At 42.9% G+C, this 19,230-nt stretch overlaps 1 protein-coding gene across 1 annotated transcript in view; it reads left to right on the forward strand.

Annotated features, from left to right (window-relative positions):
• rogdi (rogdi atypical leucine zipper) overlaps positions 1-19,230 on the forward strand; it is an 82,581-nt gene that overhangs the window by 9,789 nt on the left and 53,562 nt on the right. The window contains 2 exon segments of the mRNA XM_034191007.1: positions 3,644-3,715; positions 4,344-4,426. Coding sequence (XP_034046898.1) covers positions 3,644-3,715; positions 4,344-4,426 — 155 coding nt within the window.

Genomic DNA, 19,230 nt, shown 5'->3' on the forward strand with positions numbered 1-19,230 from the left:
GTGAATTACAATCTTACCAAATTTACGCTTAGCCTTAGCCAGCAATTTCAAATGTCCTTCGATGTCGCCTGCTCTGGCCCCCGGAAGACAATTGACAATGGTTGCTGGTGTCGCTAACTTCACATTTCTCAAAACAGAGTCGCCAATAACCAGAGTTTGATCCTCGGCGAGTGTATCGTCGAGTGGGGAAAAACGGTTAGAGATGTGAACGGGTTGACGGTGTACACGGGGCTTCTGTTTAGGGCTACGCTTCCTCCTCACAGTCACCCAGTCAGCCTGCTTTCCCGACTGCACGGGAAATGAACATTCAATACACAAGCAACAGCTCTGGTTGACATTCCTGCTGTCAGCATGCCAATTGCATGCTCCCTCAAATCTTGTGACATCTGTGGCATTGTGCTGTGTGATAAAACTGCACCTTTCAGAGTGGCTTTTTATTGTGGGCAGTCTAAGGCACACCTGTGCACTAATCATGGTGTCTAATCAGCATCTTGATATGGCACACCTGTGAGGTGGGATGGATTATCTCAGCAAAGGAGAAGTGCTCACTATCACAGATTTAGACTGGTTTGTGAACAATATTTGAGGGAAATGGTGATATTGTGTATGTGGAAAACGTTTTAGATCTTTGAGTTCATCTCATACAAAATGGCAGCAAAACCAAAAGTGTTGCGTTTATACTTTTGTTGAGTGTATATAACAGTTTCAGACTTTGTTGTTCTAAGGAGAGCATGAAGAACTACGTAGATACATTCAGAACAAAGGCTTTGCGTGGAGAAGTGTTCATAGTCCTAACTTGTCTTGTTATGCTACCAGTTAAACTTCAGCAAAATCAAATAATACTCCCAATATACAGTGGAGAAAATAAGTATTTGACCCCCTGTTAGTTTTGCAGGTTTTCCCACCTACAAAGAATGGAGAGGTCTGTCATTTTTATCGTAGGTACACTTCAACTGTGAGAGACACAATCTAAAAAAAGTAGTTGCCCTGGCTGTGTGTGTGTGTGTGTGTGTCATTGTCATGCTGGAAGACCCATCCATGACCCATCTTCAATGCTCTTACTGAGGGAAGGAGGTTGTTTGCCAAAATCTCCCAATACATGACCCCATCCATCCTACCTTCAATACGGTGCAGTCGTCCTGTCCCCTTTGCAGAAGAGCACCCCCAGAGTATGATGTTTCCACCCCCATGATTCACGGTTGGGATGGTTTTCTTGGGGTTGTTCTCATCCTCTAAACATGGTAAGTGGAGTTGATTCCAAAAAGCTCTATTCTGGTCTCATCTGACCACATGACCTTCTCCCATGCCTCCTCTGGATCATCCAGATGGTCACTGGTGAACTTCAGACGGGCCTGGAGATGTGCTGGCTTGAGCAGGGGGACCTTGCTGCCCTGCAGGATTTTAAACCATGACAGCATCATGTGTTACTAATGTAATCTTTGTGACTGTGGTCCCAGCTCCTGTGTAGTTCTGAGCTTTCTCAGAATCATCCTTACCCCACAAAGTGAGATCTTCCATGGAATCCCAGACCGAGGGAGATTGACAGTCATCTTGTGTTTCTTCCACTTTCTAATAAATAATCATAACAGTTGTTGTCTTCTACCAAGCTGCTTGCCTGTTGTCCTGTACTCCATCCCAGCCTTGTGCAGGTCTACAGTTTTGTCCCTGGTGTCCTTAGACAGATCTTTGGTCTTGGCTATGGTGGACAGGTGTGATTGACTGAGTATGTGAACAGGTGTCTTTTATACAGGTAACAAGTTCAAACAGGTGCAATTAATACAGGTAAAGAGTGCAGAATAAGAGGGCTTCTTAAAGAAACATTAACAGGTCTGTGAGAGACAGAATTCTTACTGGTTGGTAGGGGATCAAGTACTTAGTTTATGCAATAAATTGCAAATTAATTATTTAAAAATCATACAATGTGATTTTCTGGATTTTTTTAAATTCTGTCTCTCGCAGTTGAAGTGAACCTACAATAAAAATACAGACCTCGACATTCTTTGTAGGTGGGAAAACCTGCAAAACTTACAGGGGGTCAAATACTTATTTTCCCCACTGTGTGTGTGTGTGTGTACACAGTGGTCCCTCATTTATTTCGGGAGTTACGTTCTAAAAATAATTAAAACAATTATTATAGATGTTTTAAGGCTGTAAAACCCCTCACTACACACTTTATACACTTTTTTCAAACAGGCATTAACATTTTTTCACTTTTCTCTCCTGTGTAAACACTCTTAAAGTTCAAACCTTAGTAGAAAAATAAGTCGGTATTATAGAATGAAACCAAAGATCAAAACCTGTTTTCAGGCCCAAATATTTGTTTGACAAATAAAAATAGAACGTTTTCCTATAAATAATTATGATGGCTTTTAGAACTAATGAATTTAATTTTAATGATCAACCTACGAGGTTGTACACATAAAAAATTATTAATAGTGACTGACCAGTATTTCACAGTTCCTCTTATCACACCTCTTCGTTGTGGCGCCGCTCCGCTGTCGCGCCTTTTTCCACTGAGTGACACCTCTGTGCAGGTGTCTTTTTCTGAGTGGAGAACACAGTTATGGAAAGTGTGTAATATGGATAATTGTTGGCGCTCTTTTTTCTTCTGGGCGAGAAGATTCTTTTTAACAGACACGCAGAACACAATGCGCGTGCTGTCCCTTCGCGGTGCTGCAACCGGCCTGCTTGATGAGGACGCAGAACACAATGTGCTGTTAAAAAAAAAAAAAAAAAAAAAAAAGCAATATTGGACTAAAAAATCCGCGAAACAGTGAGGCCGCGAAAGGTGAACCGCGTTATAGCGAGGGACCTGTGTGTGTGTGTGTGTGTATATATATATATATATATATATATATATATATATATATATATATATATATAATATATATACTTTTAGCTAGTAAATCGGCCAATGGACCAGTTTGTCCAATTGCATTAATTTTGCTACTTTGTTTACTGGAAGTAGCTTGGCATAGAATGGGGCCTATGTGGTACAACGACTGGCTTTTGAACTGTTTACATACTGATTTTTGTCCACAGTGTAACTTCTTTCAGCTCTTTAAGGTGTTATGTTGCAAAAGCAAGTGTATTCTTACCAGCGGGACCAGCGTCAGCAGTTTGTTTATGTGAATTGACCTGTGAACCAGAAGTGTTAGCTAGCTCTCCACACATGTGCACTGATAAACTCGAAACTGACTTATCATTGATTTGTTTCAGTTGATGGCAACATTCTTTTGCATGTTCATGGGTGCAGGCAACTCGGGCTGCCAGAAATCAACTCATCATCAGTTTTGTTTGTGATTAGTAAACTAATCAGACCATACATAAATTGCGGCTTATCGCACCAGCAGGCAGCTGCTCTTATATAACCATCATTAGCTTCAAGCTTTCGTTAGTTTTGGTTTTGTTTCATTCCTTTTTGCGCTCTTGATTCGCAGACTTTTCGGTGATAGGAAAAGTGCAGGATCATTCGTTCTCCTTTTCTCAATGATTTGTGACACTGTGACTTTTTTCCCTTTGTTCAGCTATCGCCGTGTGACTGGGACCTCAGTCCTGGATGATTCGGTTTTTTCACCCGTTGAATTCTTGTCTTTTAATATTTATTTAGGAGCTGAGTCAACTGTTTGTTTATTTCTTGTAGGAGGAGGAATTCAGTTGGCTTTTGAAAGAAGAAGTGCATGCTGTCCTGAAGCAGCTCCAGGACGTCCTCAAGGTAAAGACCTGTTAGCCAATGAAATACTTCATCTAAGAGAGTGCTGAGATGACAGAAAGAGACAGAAGAAATGCCTGAATCTGCAGCAGTTCTATCAATCGATTAGTCAGGAGTCCAGTACAAATGGTGGACCCTGGCCCAGTGTTGTTCCCCATCGTGGAGCAGAGAAGGCGGGAGTTGGAGTGGCTTTTGTTCATACGTCCATCCATTCTTCAAAATGGTACAGGACAGGTCCAAACATACTCTACAGGGTTCCTGCTAGCATTATAACAGAGTAACGGCCTGTTACGCCGCTGCTGAAAAACTTTACGGTGCAGTTGAGCCATTATGTTGTTTTTGAGGGTGTGTAGCGGGAAAGTGATCATTTCTCTACGTTGATTGTGGATCCGCTGGTTCTGATTTAGAAGCAGCAGGCCCATCTTTCAATCTTTCTGCACCTCCTAGAAGTAGTAATGGGACTCACTTCAGATGTGCTATCAGTCTTAGAACATCACCAGAAATCTTCAAGGTTTCTGTGCTGCCTACAGCAACAGAAGCCCTAAAACTCTTCTGTCTGATAACTTGACAAATTGTAGCAGTTAAACTGAGACTTTAAAGACCCTGAATTTTGCTTTTCTTTTGCCAACAGGAAGCGTCCAGACGGTTCTCCATGCCACCACCAACTCTGGAGGGTCAGCTGAAACAGGAGAACTTCATCCTTGGCAGCTCAACGTAAGGGTCATGTCTCAGACAATTGCTGCTGCTTCATCTTGATTTTGACTCATTTAAAGGTCACTCCCTGATACCACGTCAGTAAAAGTCTTATCCCACCAGTGAAGCACAAAATGCACGTGTGGAATGAGTTACTACTGATGAGCTGATCCACGGTTTCCTTTTTCAACACCACTCCACAAAATTAGTGTCCGCTCAGTGGTTCTCCTAGAGCAGTGATGTCCAAACTATTCCAGAAAGGGCTGAGGGGGTGCAGGTTTTCTTTGCATCCACTGACTCCAGCAGGTGATTTCACTGATGAACTCATCCCACCTGCTGAAAGTGATGTTCATCAGTGAAATCACCTGCTGGAGTCAGATGTTCATCAGTGAAATCACCTGCTGGAGTCAGTGGATGCAAAGAAAACCTGCACCCCCTCAGCCCTTTCTGGAATAGTTTGGACACCACTGCCCTAGAGTCTAGGACAAAGGGTCTGACAAAGGTCTAGGTCCTAGGCCTTGGTTTAAAAAAAGCTCAGACTGCACGGTGTGTACAGCAGAAAAGGTTGATGCCCTCAGAAATGCAAAAGCTAACATGAAGTGATGAGCTCATAATTTATGTGAGCTTGGCTTCGTCCACTAAAGCTGGATCATTGGTTTCAAAACACACTTGTTCTAATGTATCAGGAAGAGCTCGTACATATAAACAACATGTGCATATCAACGAATACCCAACAACCCAGATTGCTCTACAACTGTCCCCCACCCCACCCCCTCTGCTCGTCACTGACAGATTTCCGTGTTCATGTGCACCTGCTGCTTTAACTCTGGGTGCTTTGGTCCAGACAAAAGAAGACCGGGTCAGATGTGGCTCAGGAGCTGCAAATGAGCCCTGATTCAGGCCCTGCACAGGCTGCTACTCGACCATGTGTCAAAGGCGCCTGTGGATTGAGTGAATGTTGAGGGAGCATCTTAGGGCTGAAACGATTCGTCAAGTAACTCGAATAATTCAGTTACAAAAAATGTTCAAGGTAAATTCTGTGCCTCGAGGCTCCATTTAACGTAGTACATATGCCAGACCTGTGTGTGATGCTGTAACGTCCCCAGAAAAAAAAAACAGAAGATGAGAGCACGCGCACAGGCCGTGTAACAGCTAATCAATTTAGCACTAAAAGCTACAGCTTTCCAGTGTGACACACAGAGTAAAATAAAGCCTTTTAGGAGAAACAGGGTCCACACTGATCATCTGAAATAGACTGACTGCATTTAAAGAAGATCCTCTCAGCAGAAGTCCACTCTTTCTTCTGTGTTTTGCTCAGACTCGCACTGAGTGTTTCGCTTTTTAATTTTCACTTTTTTGGGCAACACACAACACTTTACAAACACAGTAAATAAAAAAAGAAAACACTGACTGTGAGGCTTGCGTGTTCAGCGTCCAGCTGAAATGCACCTGCTGAATCGCAGAGGAGGGGGGATTTTAAAAAATCACGCAAGGACCCAGTCCACCAACCTTTAAAAATTTAATTAATTAATTAATTTACAAGTTGGGGGGAAAAACCAGAACAGAAAGCCACATCCCATCACCATTTCTGCAAAATGTCAACACTGGCGCAGTGATATTGTGCCATTGCTTAGGGAGAGTCCTGTTGATGTTGTTTAAAAACGCAAAAGTACTTTTTATCCGATGACTTCATTAGTCGCCAGAATAATAGATAGAATGCTCAATGACTAGCATAATCGATAGCTGCAGACCTAGAGCATTTTACTTAAATTAAAAAACAAAAAACAGTCTGGTACAAAAACATTCCAGGTGGGAGGAAGTGTGGGTAATGCTTTTGTGATGTGGACAGGAGTCAAATTTTGTCCAGTAGACATCAGATTCAGATGCTCGATGTGTTCTGTTGAAAGCTCTGAGCACGAACTTTAATATCTGCCAGACAGCAGATATTTAACGGGACTTTTTATCTGCCGGACAGCAGATATTTAACGGGACTTTTTAACAGTGTGCTTCTGTCAACCAACGGCTGGAAGGGGGGAAAAAAACGTTAGTGCCATGTCAAATGACGTCCTGGACATATGCTGGCTTTAGCAGGGGCATCTTGTATACCCTGCAGGGTTTTTAAACCATGACAGCGTAGTGCAGTGGTCTCCAAACTATTCCAGAAAGGGCCGAGAGGGTGCAGGTTTTCTTTGCAGCCACTGACTTCAGCAGGTGATTTCACTGATTAACATCCCTTTGAACAGGTGGGATGAGTTCATCAGTGAAATCACCTCCTGAAGTCAGTGGCTACAAAGAAAACCTGCACCCTCTCAGCCCTTTCTGGAATAGTTTGGAGACCACTGGCATAGTGTGTTACTAATGTCAACAAAATCTACAAAATCAACAGTGGATAAAATACTTATTTGCCTCACTGTATGTATGTACAGGACAAACATACATCTTCAACTGCTTATCCACGATCAGGTCACACCTCCAGCAGAGGACCCCAAACTTCCCTTTAGCCGGCCACATTGACCACCTCTGACTGGGGCATCCCAGGCCAGTGTGGAGGTATTAACCTCTCCACCTAGTCCTGGGTCTTCCATGGGGTCACCTCCCAGCTGGACGTGCCTGGAACACCTCCCCAAGGAATCAACCAGGGGGCATCCTTACCAGATGCCCAAACCACCTCAGCTGGCTCCTTTCAACACGAAGGAGCAGCAACTCTACTCCGAGCTCCCCACAGATGACCGAACTTCACACCCTGTCTCTAAGGGAGACACCAGCCATCCTCCTGAGGAAGCCCATTTTGGCTGCTTGTAGCGGTGACCTAGTTCTTTCCCAACACTCAGGACTCGTGAGAGTAGGAACGAAGATTGACCAGTAGATCGAGAGCTTCACGTTTTGGCTCAGCTCCCTTTTCGTCACAACAGTACGGTAGAGCGAATGCAACACCGCCCCTGCTGCACTAATTCTCCGGCCACTCTCACGCTCCATTGTCCCCTCACTCGTGAACAAGAACCGGGGGTACTTGAACTCCTTCACTTGGGGTAAACCTCATTCCCTACCCAGAGTAGGCAATCCATCGGTTTCCTGCTGAGAACCATGACCTCAGATTTAAAGGTGCTGATCCTCATCCCAGCCGCTTCACACTCGGCTGTGAACCTATCCAGTGAGTGTTGGAGATCACGGGCTGATGAAGCCAACAGGACCACATCATCTGCAAAAAGCAGTGATGAGACCCTGAGCCCACCAAACTAGAAACCCTCCTCCCCTGACTACGCCTCGATATCCTGTCCATGAATATCACAAACAGTTTAGTGACAAGATGCAGCCCTGGTGGAGGCCAACCCCCACCGGAAACGAGTCCGACTTACTGCCGAGCACCTGAACACTGCTTTGGCTTTGAGTACAGAGATTGGATGACCCTGAGAAGGGACCCCCTCACTCCATACTCCCACAGCACCTCCCACAGTATCTCCTGGAGTACCCGATAATACGCCTTCTCCAAGTCCACAAGACACATGTTGACTGGATGGGCATACTCCCAGGCCCCCTCCAGGATCCTTGTGAGATTGAAGAGCTGGTCGGTTGTTCAACGACCAGAACGTAACCCGCATTGTCCCTCTTCAGAGGTTCGACTGTCAGTCGAACCCTCCTTTCCAGCACCCTGGAGTAGACATTACCAGGGAGGCTGAGTAGTGTGATGTCTCTGTAATTGGCACCAGTGGTGGGCACAGGTAACCAAAAAATTAACTTTGATAACAGATAATCACATAACTGAAAAGTTATCTTTGATAAAGATAAAACAATAAACCACCCAAAAATGTATGGGAAGTTACAGATAACCGATAACCAATAAATTCCAATATTGTCTCTGGTACATTGGCAACTACTAATAAACTGAATTTGAGTTTTAACACCATGATTGCTTCTGGTAGCATCAAAAGCGACAACAGACCCAAACAATGAACCAACACTTATGTCTTTGAACGTCTTGCCCCCTGCTGGAAGCCATAAAGCCCAGCTCTCTGCCCAGTCACAATGCTCCGGTCAGGCGGCGGTCTTGGAAAATAAAGCAGTGCTGATTTATGGTTTTGATTTATAAATAACATTACGGTGGTCCCTCATTTATCGTGGGAGTTATGTTCTAAAAATAACTCGCGATAGGTGAAATCCGCGAAGTAGTCAGCGTTATTTTTTACAATTATTATAGACTTTTTAAGGCTGTAAAACCCCTCACTACACACTTTATACACTTTTCTCAAACAGGTATTAACATTTTCTCACTTTTCTCTCCTGTGTAAACACTCTCAAAGTTCAAACCTTAGTAGAAAAATAAGTCCAGTATTCTAGAATGTAACCAAAGTTCAAAACCTGTTTTCAGGCCCAAACATGTTTGAGAAATAAAAATAGAACATTTTCCTATAAATAATTATGATGCTTTTAGAACTAACGAATTTAATTTTAACTATCAACCTACGAGGTTGGACACATAATAAATTATTAATATTGACTCACCTGTATTTCACAGTTCCTCTGATCGCGCCTCTTCGTCCTGGTTTCGCTCCGCTGTAGCGTCTTTTTCCACTAAGTGACACCTCGGTGCAGGTGTCATTTTCCGAGTGAAGAACACAGTTATGGGTAGTTGTTGGCACTCTTTTTTTCTTCTGGGCGAGAAGATTATAAACAGGCATATGTAGAACACAATGCACATGCTCTTTCTTCGCTCACTGCCTCCGGTGTTACCGTTGCGGGATGGATGCGGGACCCGCAAAGAATCCAAGTCATTAAAAAAATACAAACCTCTCTCAGTGGCCATGGAGCCATGCATATTGTCTTGACACATAAATGTTGGCTATTTGCCCTGTTGATGTTTCATATCCTACAAAACCTCGGAGAGGTCGCCGCGCTGCGAGATCTCAGTAACATTGAGAACTGCATTGACACGCTCTGATCACGTTCAAGTTCAGGTGACTTTATTTGTACCCGTAGGTAGATTTGAGTTGCAGCAAACAGAAAAGGGCATCCATGTTAGTCAAACACAACAATAACAATGAAAACACTAAAAACACTAACGAAGAACATATGCAAAACAAAATGTAACACAAACACCACCGGGGACTCACAAGCTTACTAAAACCACTAAAAAAGAAGCATCAGGAAAAACCACTAAAAGATGGTCAACATAAAACTGATGTGCAAAGGGCAAATAAATAAATAAATAAATATATAAATATGTGCAAAACCTACTAAGATTTGTTCAAATGCACAATTGCTGCTGGGACAAAACTACTCCTGTAGTGTTTTGTCCTACACCTTGGGACTTTAAACCTACGGCCAGAAGCTAGGAGCTGAAATTCATTAGCCAGAGGGTGGGAGTCATCAACTGTGATGCAGCTGGTTATCCGCTGTAATTGTTTGGTGTACAGGGACTCTAAACTCAGTTGCGACTCAGTCGAGTGGACCATTTAATAATCTCACCCAGTCTGTTCCTGTCCTTCAGTGTCAGACTGCCAAACCAGGCCACCAAAGAAAAAGATAAAACAGATTTAATAAAAGCACGATAAAATAGTGTTAACATGGTTCGGTCGATGTGGAAGTACGGCAGTTTCCTGAGGCAGAACAAGCGCTGGTGTCCCTTCCTGCACACCGCCTCACAGTTTGCCTCACCACGCTGCACTTTAACTGCACACAGACAACACCATTAACATCGCAACATAAAACTATTTTTATATTGTGCCTAAAACTCTCGTGAATATATTCTCTGGGTTTATAGACGTTGTTATTGTGTTTATTTTATGTAAACGTGAGAATCACAGTCTGTCTCTCCGTTATTTTCAGTGTGAGCTGCTGTGAGCTACAATCGCTTCCTGATCATGTCGTTCTGGGGGAAAGTTTGCTCTTTAACATCTTGATTATTGTTCTTTACAACACTGTTTGTCCTCTTTGTTCCAGACTAATATATATATAATATGTCTGAAATTACTTACTACCGGCAATGGTTCGCATTGCCAGTAGTAAGTCAAACCTGTTTCCAGTGCACGTTGGCCTCCACCAGGGCTTTGTCACCGGTTCTGTTCATTATTTTTATGGACAGAATTTCTAGGCGCAGCCAGGGTATAGAGGGGGTCTGGTTTGAGAACCACAGAATCTCGTCTCTGCTGTTTGCGGACGATGCGGTTCTGTTGGCTTCGTCAAATCAGGACCTTCAGCGTGCACTGGGGTGGTTTGCAGCCGAGTGAGAGGCGTCCGGGATGAAAATCAGCACCTCCAAATCCGAGGCCATGGTTCTCGACCGGAAAAAGGTGCTTTGCTCTCTTCAGGTTGGTGGAGTGTCCTTGCCTCAAGTGGAGGAGTTTAAGTATCTCGGGGTCTTGTTCACGAGTGAGGGACAGATAGAGCGTGAGATCGATAGACGGATCGGTGCAGCGTCTGCAGTGATGCGGTCGCTGTATCGGACCGTCGTGGTGAAGAGAGAGCTGAGTAGGGGGGGGGCAAAGCTCTCGATTTACCGATCGATCTACGTTCCGATCCTCACCTACGGTCATGAGATTTGGCTCATGACCGAAAGAACGAGATCGCGGGTACAAGCGGCCGAGATGGGTTTCCTCCACAGGGTGGCTGGGCCCTCCCTTAGAGATAGGGTGAGGAGCTCGGAGTCGAGCCGCTGCTCCTCCACGTCGAAAGGAGTCAGTTGAGGTGGCTCGGGCATCTTTTCCGGATGCCCCCTGGACACCTCGCTGGAGAGGTGTTCCGGGCACATCCCATTGGGAGGAGGCCCCGGGGAAGACCCAGGACACGCTGGAAGGATTACATCTCTCGACTGGCTTGGGAACGCCTTGGGGTTCCCCCGGAGGAGCTGGGGGAGGTGTGTGTGGATCGGGAGGTCTGGGCGGCTTTGCTTGAGCTGCTGCCCCCACGACCCGACTCCGGATAAAGCGGAAGAAAATGGATGGATGGATGGATGTCTGAAATTCGCTTTGCGTTTATTAAATTCCACGCAGATTAAACGTAACGGACACAGATTATTTGTTATAATTGTTTTAGCAAGTTTTCAGGGTCTCATGCAGCAGTCTCTTATTAACGTGATGAAAAACATAAGACATTATATTTTTGTTGTATAATATTCATTTACAACTGTCATCGTGTTGATTCTCTATATGTTATTGACTGCAGTGACTCTCTGGCAGGCAAGGGATTATGGGATACATCAATAGGGCAAATGACTGCTACTGGCCAGTAGATGGCAGTAGAGACCTTGAAAACTTGCCAAAACAATATTCCAGATAATCCGTGTCTGCTACATTTAAGCTCCGTGGAATTTAATAAACGCATACACAATAACAGCGTCTATAAACCCAGAGAATATATTCACGAGGGTTTTAGGCACTAGAGTTTAATGCTGTTGTCCGTGTTTCAAATGCATTTCTCATGTCGTGAACGTACTGAGATTACCCTATCCTACCCATAATGCACTGCTGGACACAGCATAAATCCACACTAAAACCTTAAAAAATTAGCACATTACTTTAAAACTAAAACATATATATGATGTTTTCACTTTATAAAAAACTTCAGACATGACATTAATTTAAATAACTTGTCCGAAATTAGTTAGGTTAAAAGTTGAACCTTAAGTTAAAAATGTATGCCTCTGGATGACTTGGGTGATATTGCCCACCTATCAGTATCGGGTTAAGAGAAATGAGTTTTGTTTTTGATTTTTTTTGGGGGGGGGGACCAGTTCTCCTTTGCCTACAGAGGATAGAGCGGTTTCTTCTTAAAGCAGCTCTTCTCTGTTTTGCAGAGGGTAGAACTACACATCAGCTATGAAACATTTAACAGGTAGGTGCTCAACTGATTTTAAGCTTTATAAATATTTGTAGCTGTTCAACTTTATTTACCACGTTATCGACCTAAAAATTATCGGACAAAAACTTATCGCAAGATAATTAGTCCGATGATGGTTTTTATCTAAAAAGATAATCCAATAATTAAAACATTACCTTTGATAATTATCGGTTATCGGATTATCGCAACTGTGCCCACCACTGATTGGCACACACTCTCTGGTCCCCTTTTTTAAATATGGAGACCGCCACCCCAGTTTGTCACTCCTTAGGCACTGTCCCAGACCTCAACACAATGTTGAAGAGACATTGGATAGTTCCCCATTTTCCTCTCCTGAGGTGTCTTGCAGTCCTCCACAACCACCTTGGTGCCGAACAAAAGTCATTTTCCATGGTTGCTTTGAACTCCTCCCACACCCGCTGCTTTGCCTCCCCCACAGCAGAGGCTGCCACCCTTCGGGCCTGTTGGTACCTTGTAACTGCCTCCGGAGTCCTCCGAGATAACATATCCTGGAAGGACTCGTTCAGTCAGACTGCTTCCCTGACCACCGGTGTCCACCACAGTGTTCGAGGGTTCCAGCCCCTTGAGGCACCTAAGACTTTCAGGCCACAGCTCCCTGCTGCAGCTTCAGCAGTGGAAGCTTTGAACATCGCCCATTCTGGTTCAATGCTTCCAACCTCCACAAGGATTCCAGACAAGCTCCGCTGGAGGTGTGAGTTGAAGATCTGTCGACAGTGGGCTCCTCCAGATGTTCCCAGTTCACCTATACTATCTGACCTGGTAAGTCAATTACCAGGTCTGGCCAATGTCCTCCCTCATCCTCTGATCCAACTCACCACCAGATGGTGATCAGTTGACAGCTCTGTCCTTCTCTTCACCCGAGTGTCCAGAACATGCAGTCTCTAGATCAGATGATACGATCACAAAATTGTTCATTGACGTACGACCTAGGGTGCTGTGGTACCATGTACACTTATGAACATCCTTATGTTCGAACATGGTGTTCGTTATGGACAGGCCATGACTAGAACAGAAGTCCAACAACAAACAACCACTCGTGTTTAGATCAGGAAAGCTGTTCCTCCCAGTCACACCTCTTGAGGGCCCATCACACTGGTGATTTAACACCACAGCAACTTAAGATTTCAAAATTTGAATTTGGTACTAACTGTAAGGATTTTTCTGGCTATGGATTTTCCTGGCTAAGGATTTTTTCTGGCTAACTACGCACTTTTCTAGGTTGAATTGAAATTCAGACTTGGTCAGGAAAGCAGGGATTGAAGTTCTACATAATTACAACAGATTTTGGGTGGAGTGGACTTCCTATTTATTTATTTATTTATTGTCCTTGCTGTCATCAGCACTCTGTCTGTTCCTCTGTGTGTGTTTGAGTGACTCACAGTGCTGTGATGATGGCACAGCAAGCATAGAGCAGAGTTTTATGAACATATTTTAAAAGTTTTCTTTCAAGGTCTGCTGTGAGTGTGTCTGTGAGTGTCCACACTGTGGTTAAACTAAAAACATAGCTTCAGACCAAAATGCACCAAAAAACTTTTCCTGCGCTGATAAAACCTTCTTACCTCTCAATCAGGTTGTGCTTTCCACATACAGTAAATACTCAAATTCAATCAATCAATCAATCAATTTTTTTTTTTTTTTTTATATAGCGCCAAATCACAACAAACAGTTGCCCCAAGGCGCTTTATATTGTAAGGCAAGGCCATACAATAATGATGTAAAACCCCAACGGTCAAAACGACCCCCTGTGAGCAAGCACTTGGCTACAGTGGGAAGGAAAAACTCCCTTTTAACAGGAAGAAACCTCCAGCAGAACCAGGCTCAGGGAGGGGCAGTCTTCTGCTGGGACTGGTTGGGGCTGAGGGAGAGAACCAGGAAAAAGACATGCTGTGGAGGGGAGCAGAGATCAATCACTAATGATTAAATGCAGAGTGGTGCATACAGAGCAAAAAGAGAAAGAAACAGTGCATCATGGGAACCCCCCAGCAGTCTACGTCTATAGCAGCATAACTAAGGGATGGTTCAGGGTCACCTGATCCAGCCCTAACTATAAGCTTTAGCAAAAAGGAAAGTTTTAAGCCTAATCTTAAAAGTAGAGAGGGTGTCTGTCTCCCTGATCTGAATTGGGAGCTGGTTCCACAGGAGAGGAGCCTGAAAGCTGAAGGCTCTGCCTCCCATTCTACTCTTACAAACCCTAGGAACTACAAGTAAGCCTGCAGTCTGAGAGCGAAGCGCTCTATTGGGGTGATATGGTACTACGAGGTCCCTAAGATAAGATGGGACCTGATTATTCAAAACCTTATAAGTAAGAAGAAGAATTTTAAATTCTATTCTAGAATTAACAGGAAGCCAATGAAGAGAGGCCAATATGGGTGAGATATGCTCTCTCCTTCTAGTCCCCGTCAGCACTCTAGCTGCAGCATTTTGAATTAACTGAAGGCTTTTTAGGGAACTTTTAGGACAACCTGATAATAATGAATTACAATAGTCCAGCCTAGAGGAAATAAATGCATGAATTAGTTTTTCAGCATCACTCCGAGACAAGACCTTTCTGATTTTAGAGATATTGCGTAAATGCAAAAAAGCAGTCCTACATATTTGTTTAATATGCGCTTTGAATGACATATCCTGATCAAAAATGACTCCAAGATTTCTCACAGTATTACTAGAGGTCAGGGTAATGCCATCCAGAGTAAGGATCTGGTTAGACACCATGTTTCTAAGATTTGTGGGGCCAAGAACAAAAATTCTAGATTGTTCCTGCTCTGAGACTGTAAACCAGGGGCGCATCCAGACAGAAAGAGGGTGTTGTGGGGGGAATGTGCCCTCCATAACACCTCTTGATTAAAGGTCCTCTTTTGAAGACATTTTTCATACTACTACTTATAATAACAATTTTAACAACTAAAATGTTTAAGTCAGTATTTCTCTGCTCCTAAGTCTTAGGATTGTTCTGGACTAAGTTTAATTGATGAGCAATATAAAAATAAGTTTAGTTAATTTAACTTTTCTGCATAACTAAAGTGGGATGTGAAGCATTATCTTTTTTATTGTGTCATCTGAGCTCAGCATTACTGGGTCTGTTTGGGGTTCTAGCTTTAAAATCAGGTCTGTTAGAATGAGGGAAGCAAAAATATATGAAAATGATTACATCGCTTGTGGTCAGTAATCTTATCAAACAAACATGTAGGTATGGTATTAGTTTTGGTTAAAGGCAAAGAAAAGATGAAAATGTGTAAAAGAAAATACACATTAAACAGAATAATTGAATTGGGGGTATGAAGGTGAGAAAACAGTCATCAAAAGCTCTCCAGAATGCATCCCTGGACATCAAAAAACCCAGACCAAAAAATCCAGACCCCCCCCATTCCAGAACCTGGTTACAGGCCCGAGATTTTAATTGGCACTGAATGAAATAAAATCTGTCCCCTTAAAGTGTGTTGATCCTGAAGTATTTAAATAATGTGCAGGTTAAAGTCTTTCTATAATACAATGCTGTGTTAGAAAAGAGCAGCAACGGTTAGTGAGTGAAATATAATCTGTTTAGCAGGAGAACAATTTGCTCTTTTCTTAACTGTCTCCACCTTGTTTTACCTTAAACCTTAGGACACCATCACAAAAGGGTTTCTAGAAAAAGGTAGATCGTGAACAGGTTATGATTTTGAAAAAAATTCAGTAGATTTTTTTTGTTTCAGTTTCAACTTATTTCCATTTATATAGCACCAAATCACAACAAAGTTGCCTCAAGGTGCTTCACATAAGTAAGGTCTAACTTTACCAACCCCCAGAGCAAGAACACAGGTGACAGTGGTAAGAAAAAACTCCCTCTGAGGAAGAAACATCAAGCAGACCAGACTCAGAGGGGTGACCCTCTGGTTGGGCCATGATACAGACATAAATTAAAGAAACAATTCACAAAACGAATATACAGGAAATGTTGCCAATACACAGAAAAGGAGGGGTTCAGAAACAGACACCACACCCATCTCTGGATGGAGCCGCACCTCAGAGAGAGGGAGAGAAGAAAAAAAAAAACAATCAGGCATCAGAAAGAACAACAAGAAAAACAGAAGAAATACTAAGGTGATCGTCGGCCACTAACCCTAAACGTCACTAAAAGACCCAGCATTTAGATAAAGTTGAGGCCGCGGCCCTCTCCAATTACTAATAAAATGAATAAAAAGAGTAAAAAGCATAGTAACATACAATGCCAGTATGCTAGCCATACGAGAGGGAAAATAAGTGCGTCTTAAGTCTGGACTTAAAAGTCTCCACAGAATCTGACTGTTTTATTGATGCAGGGAGATCATTCCACAGAACAGGGGCACGATAAGAGAAAGCTCTGTGACCCACAGACTTTTTATTCACCCTTGGGACACAAAGTAGTCCTGCACCCTGAGAATGCAGAGCCTGGGCTGGTACATAGGGTTTAATTAAGTCAGCTAAGTAGGGAGGTGCCAGTCCATGAACAACAGCAGAACCTTAAAATCTGATCTCACTGGGAGAAGAAGCCAGTGAAGAGACGCCAAAATGGGTGTAATGTGGTCAAACTTTCTGCTTCCTGTCAAAAGTCTGGCAGCACATTTTGAACCAGTTGGAGAGCCCTAATGCTAGACTGCAGTAAACCAGAAAATAGAACATTGCAGTAGTCCAGTTTAGAAGAAACAAACACATGAATCAGGGTCTCAGTATCAGCCATAGACAGGATGGGACGAATCTTCACTATATTTCACAGGTGGAAGAAAGCGGTCATCATATTATCACTAACGTGGAGATCAAAGGACAACGTAGGATCAAAAATTCCCCCAAGGTTCCTCACTTTGTTAGTATGATGTATGACACATGAGCCTAGGCTGAGCGTTAGCTGGTCAAATTGATCCCGATGTCTCACTAGACCACGAACCATCATTTGTCTTATCAGAGTTTAAAAGTAGGAAGTTGTTAGACATCCAACTTCTCACTGATGCAAGGCAGTCTTCTAAGGATTTTATGTGGATGAAATTACCAGCAGTTATCAGCATGTATTTTTTTATTTATTCTTTTTTTTTTTTTTTACTTTAATCCCTGGGATGGACATCTGTCAAAAAAACGTGCCAGATCCCAATGTTGATCTGTTCTGAGTCTGCTGCAGTGACTCTGAGAAACCAAGAGCAGCTGAAACACAACAACGTGAGCCTTGACTCTAGGCTCATGCGAGGATGGTCATGGTCACATACAGTAGTGTTCAGAATAATAGTGCTGTGTGACTAAAAAGATTAATCCATGTTTTGAGTATATTTCTTATTGTTACATGGGAAACAAGGTACCAGTAGATTCAGTAGATTCTCACAAATCCAACAAGACCAAGCATTCATGATATGCACACTCTTAAGGCTATGAAATTAGGCTATTAGTAAAAAAAAAGTAGAAAAGGGGGTGTTCACAATAATAGTAGTGTGGCATTCAGTCAGTGAGTTCATCAGTTTTGTGGAACAAACAGGTGTGAATCAAGTGTCCCCTATTTAAGGATGAAGCCAGCACCTGTTGAACATGCTTTTCTCTTTGAAAGCCTGAGGAAAATGGGACGTTCAAGACATTGTTCAGAAGAACAGCGTAGTTTGATTAAAAAGTTGATTGGAGAGGGGAAAACTTATACACAGGTGCAAAAAATTATAGGCTGTTCATCTACAATGATCTCCAATGCTTTAAAATGGACAAAAAAAACAGAGACATGTGGAAGAAAATGTAAAACAACCATCAAAATGGATAGAAGAATAACCAGAATGGCAAAGGCTCACCCATTGATCAGCTCCAGGATGATCAAAGACAGTCTGGAGTTACCTGTAAGTGCTGTGACAGTTAGAAGATGCCTGTGTGAAGCTAATTTATTTGCAAGAATCCCCCACAAAGTCCCTCTGTTAAATAAGACGTGCAGAAGAGGTTACAATTTGCCAAAGAACACATCAGAATTGTTCTTTTGGGGTCCAAGGGCCGCAGACAGTTTGTGAGACGACCCCCAAATTCTGAATTCAAGCCACAGTTCACAGTGAAGACAGTGAAGCATGGTGGTGCAAGCATCATGATATGGGCATGTTTCTCCTACTATGGTGTTGGGCCTGTATATCGCATACCAGGTATCATGGATCAGTTTGGATATGTCAAAATACTTGAAGAGGTCATGTTGCCTTATGCTGAAGAGGTCTTGCCCTTGAAATGGGTGTTTCAACAAGACAATGACCCCAAGCACACTAGTAAACCAGCAAAGTCTTGGTTCCAAACCAACAAATTAATGCCTCGCAGATGTGAAGAAATCATGAAAAACTGTGGTTATACAACTAAATACTAGTTTAGTGATTCACAGGATTGCTAAAAAAAAAGCAGTTTGAACATAATAGTTTCGAGTTTGTAGCGTCAACAGCAGATGCTACTATTATTGTGAACACCCCCTTTTCTACTTTCATTTTTACTAATAGCCCAATTTCATAGCCTTAAGAGTGTGCATATCATGAATGCTTGGTCTTGTTGGATTTGTGAGAATCTACTGAATCTACTGGTACCTTGTTTCCCATGTAACAATAAGAAATATACTCAAAACCTGGATTAATCTTTTTAGTCACATAGCACTACTATTATTCTGAACACTACTGTAAATGGCTACTTGCAGGAGGCTGTGATGGGCCAGTTGTCTGCCTGGGTGATCACCATCTAGGACCCAGGGTGCTTTTGTGTGGTGAAGTGCAGAGTAAACACATGCAGCTGGACCTGACCTGACAGGTGTAGACACAGCATGATGTGGAGTTGGATGTGTGGTGTGCCTCATTTATCAATGATGTGCACGCTCATTAATAATGCATCCAGCCTTTCCACATGAGGTGGTGGATAAAGGAAGGATGTGTTTACCTCGTGCACTCTCAGACCGTGTAGATAAATGAGATGTGTCACAGAGCCTGTGTTTCTTATTGACATCCAGAACCTGATCTTCCACTCGGCATAAA

Source organism: Thalassophryne amazonica, chromosome 16 (assembly GCF_902500255.1).
Source record: "Thalassophryne amazonica chromosome 16, fThaAma1.1, whole genome shotgun sequence".
In the NCBI taxonomy this organism is placed as follows: domain Eukaryota; kingdom Metazoa; phylum Chordata; class Actinopteri; order Batrachoidiformes; family Batrachoididae; genus Thalassophryne; species Thalassophryne amazonica.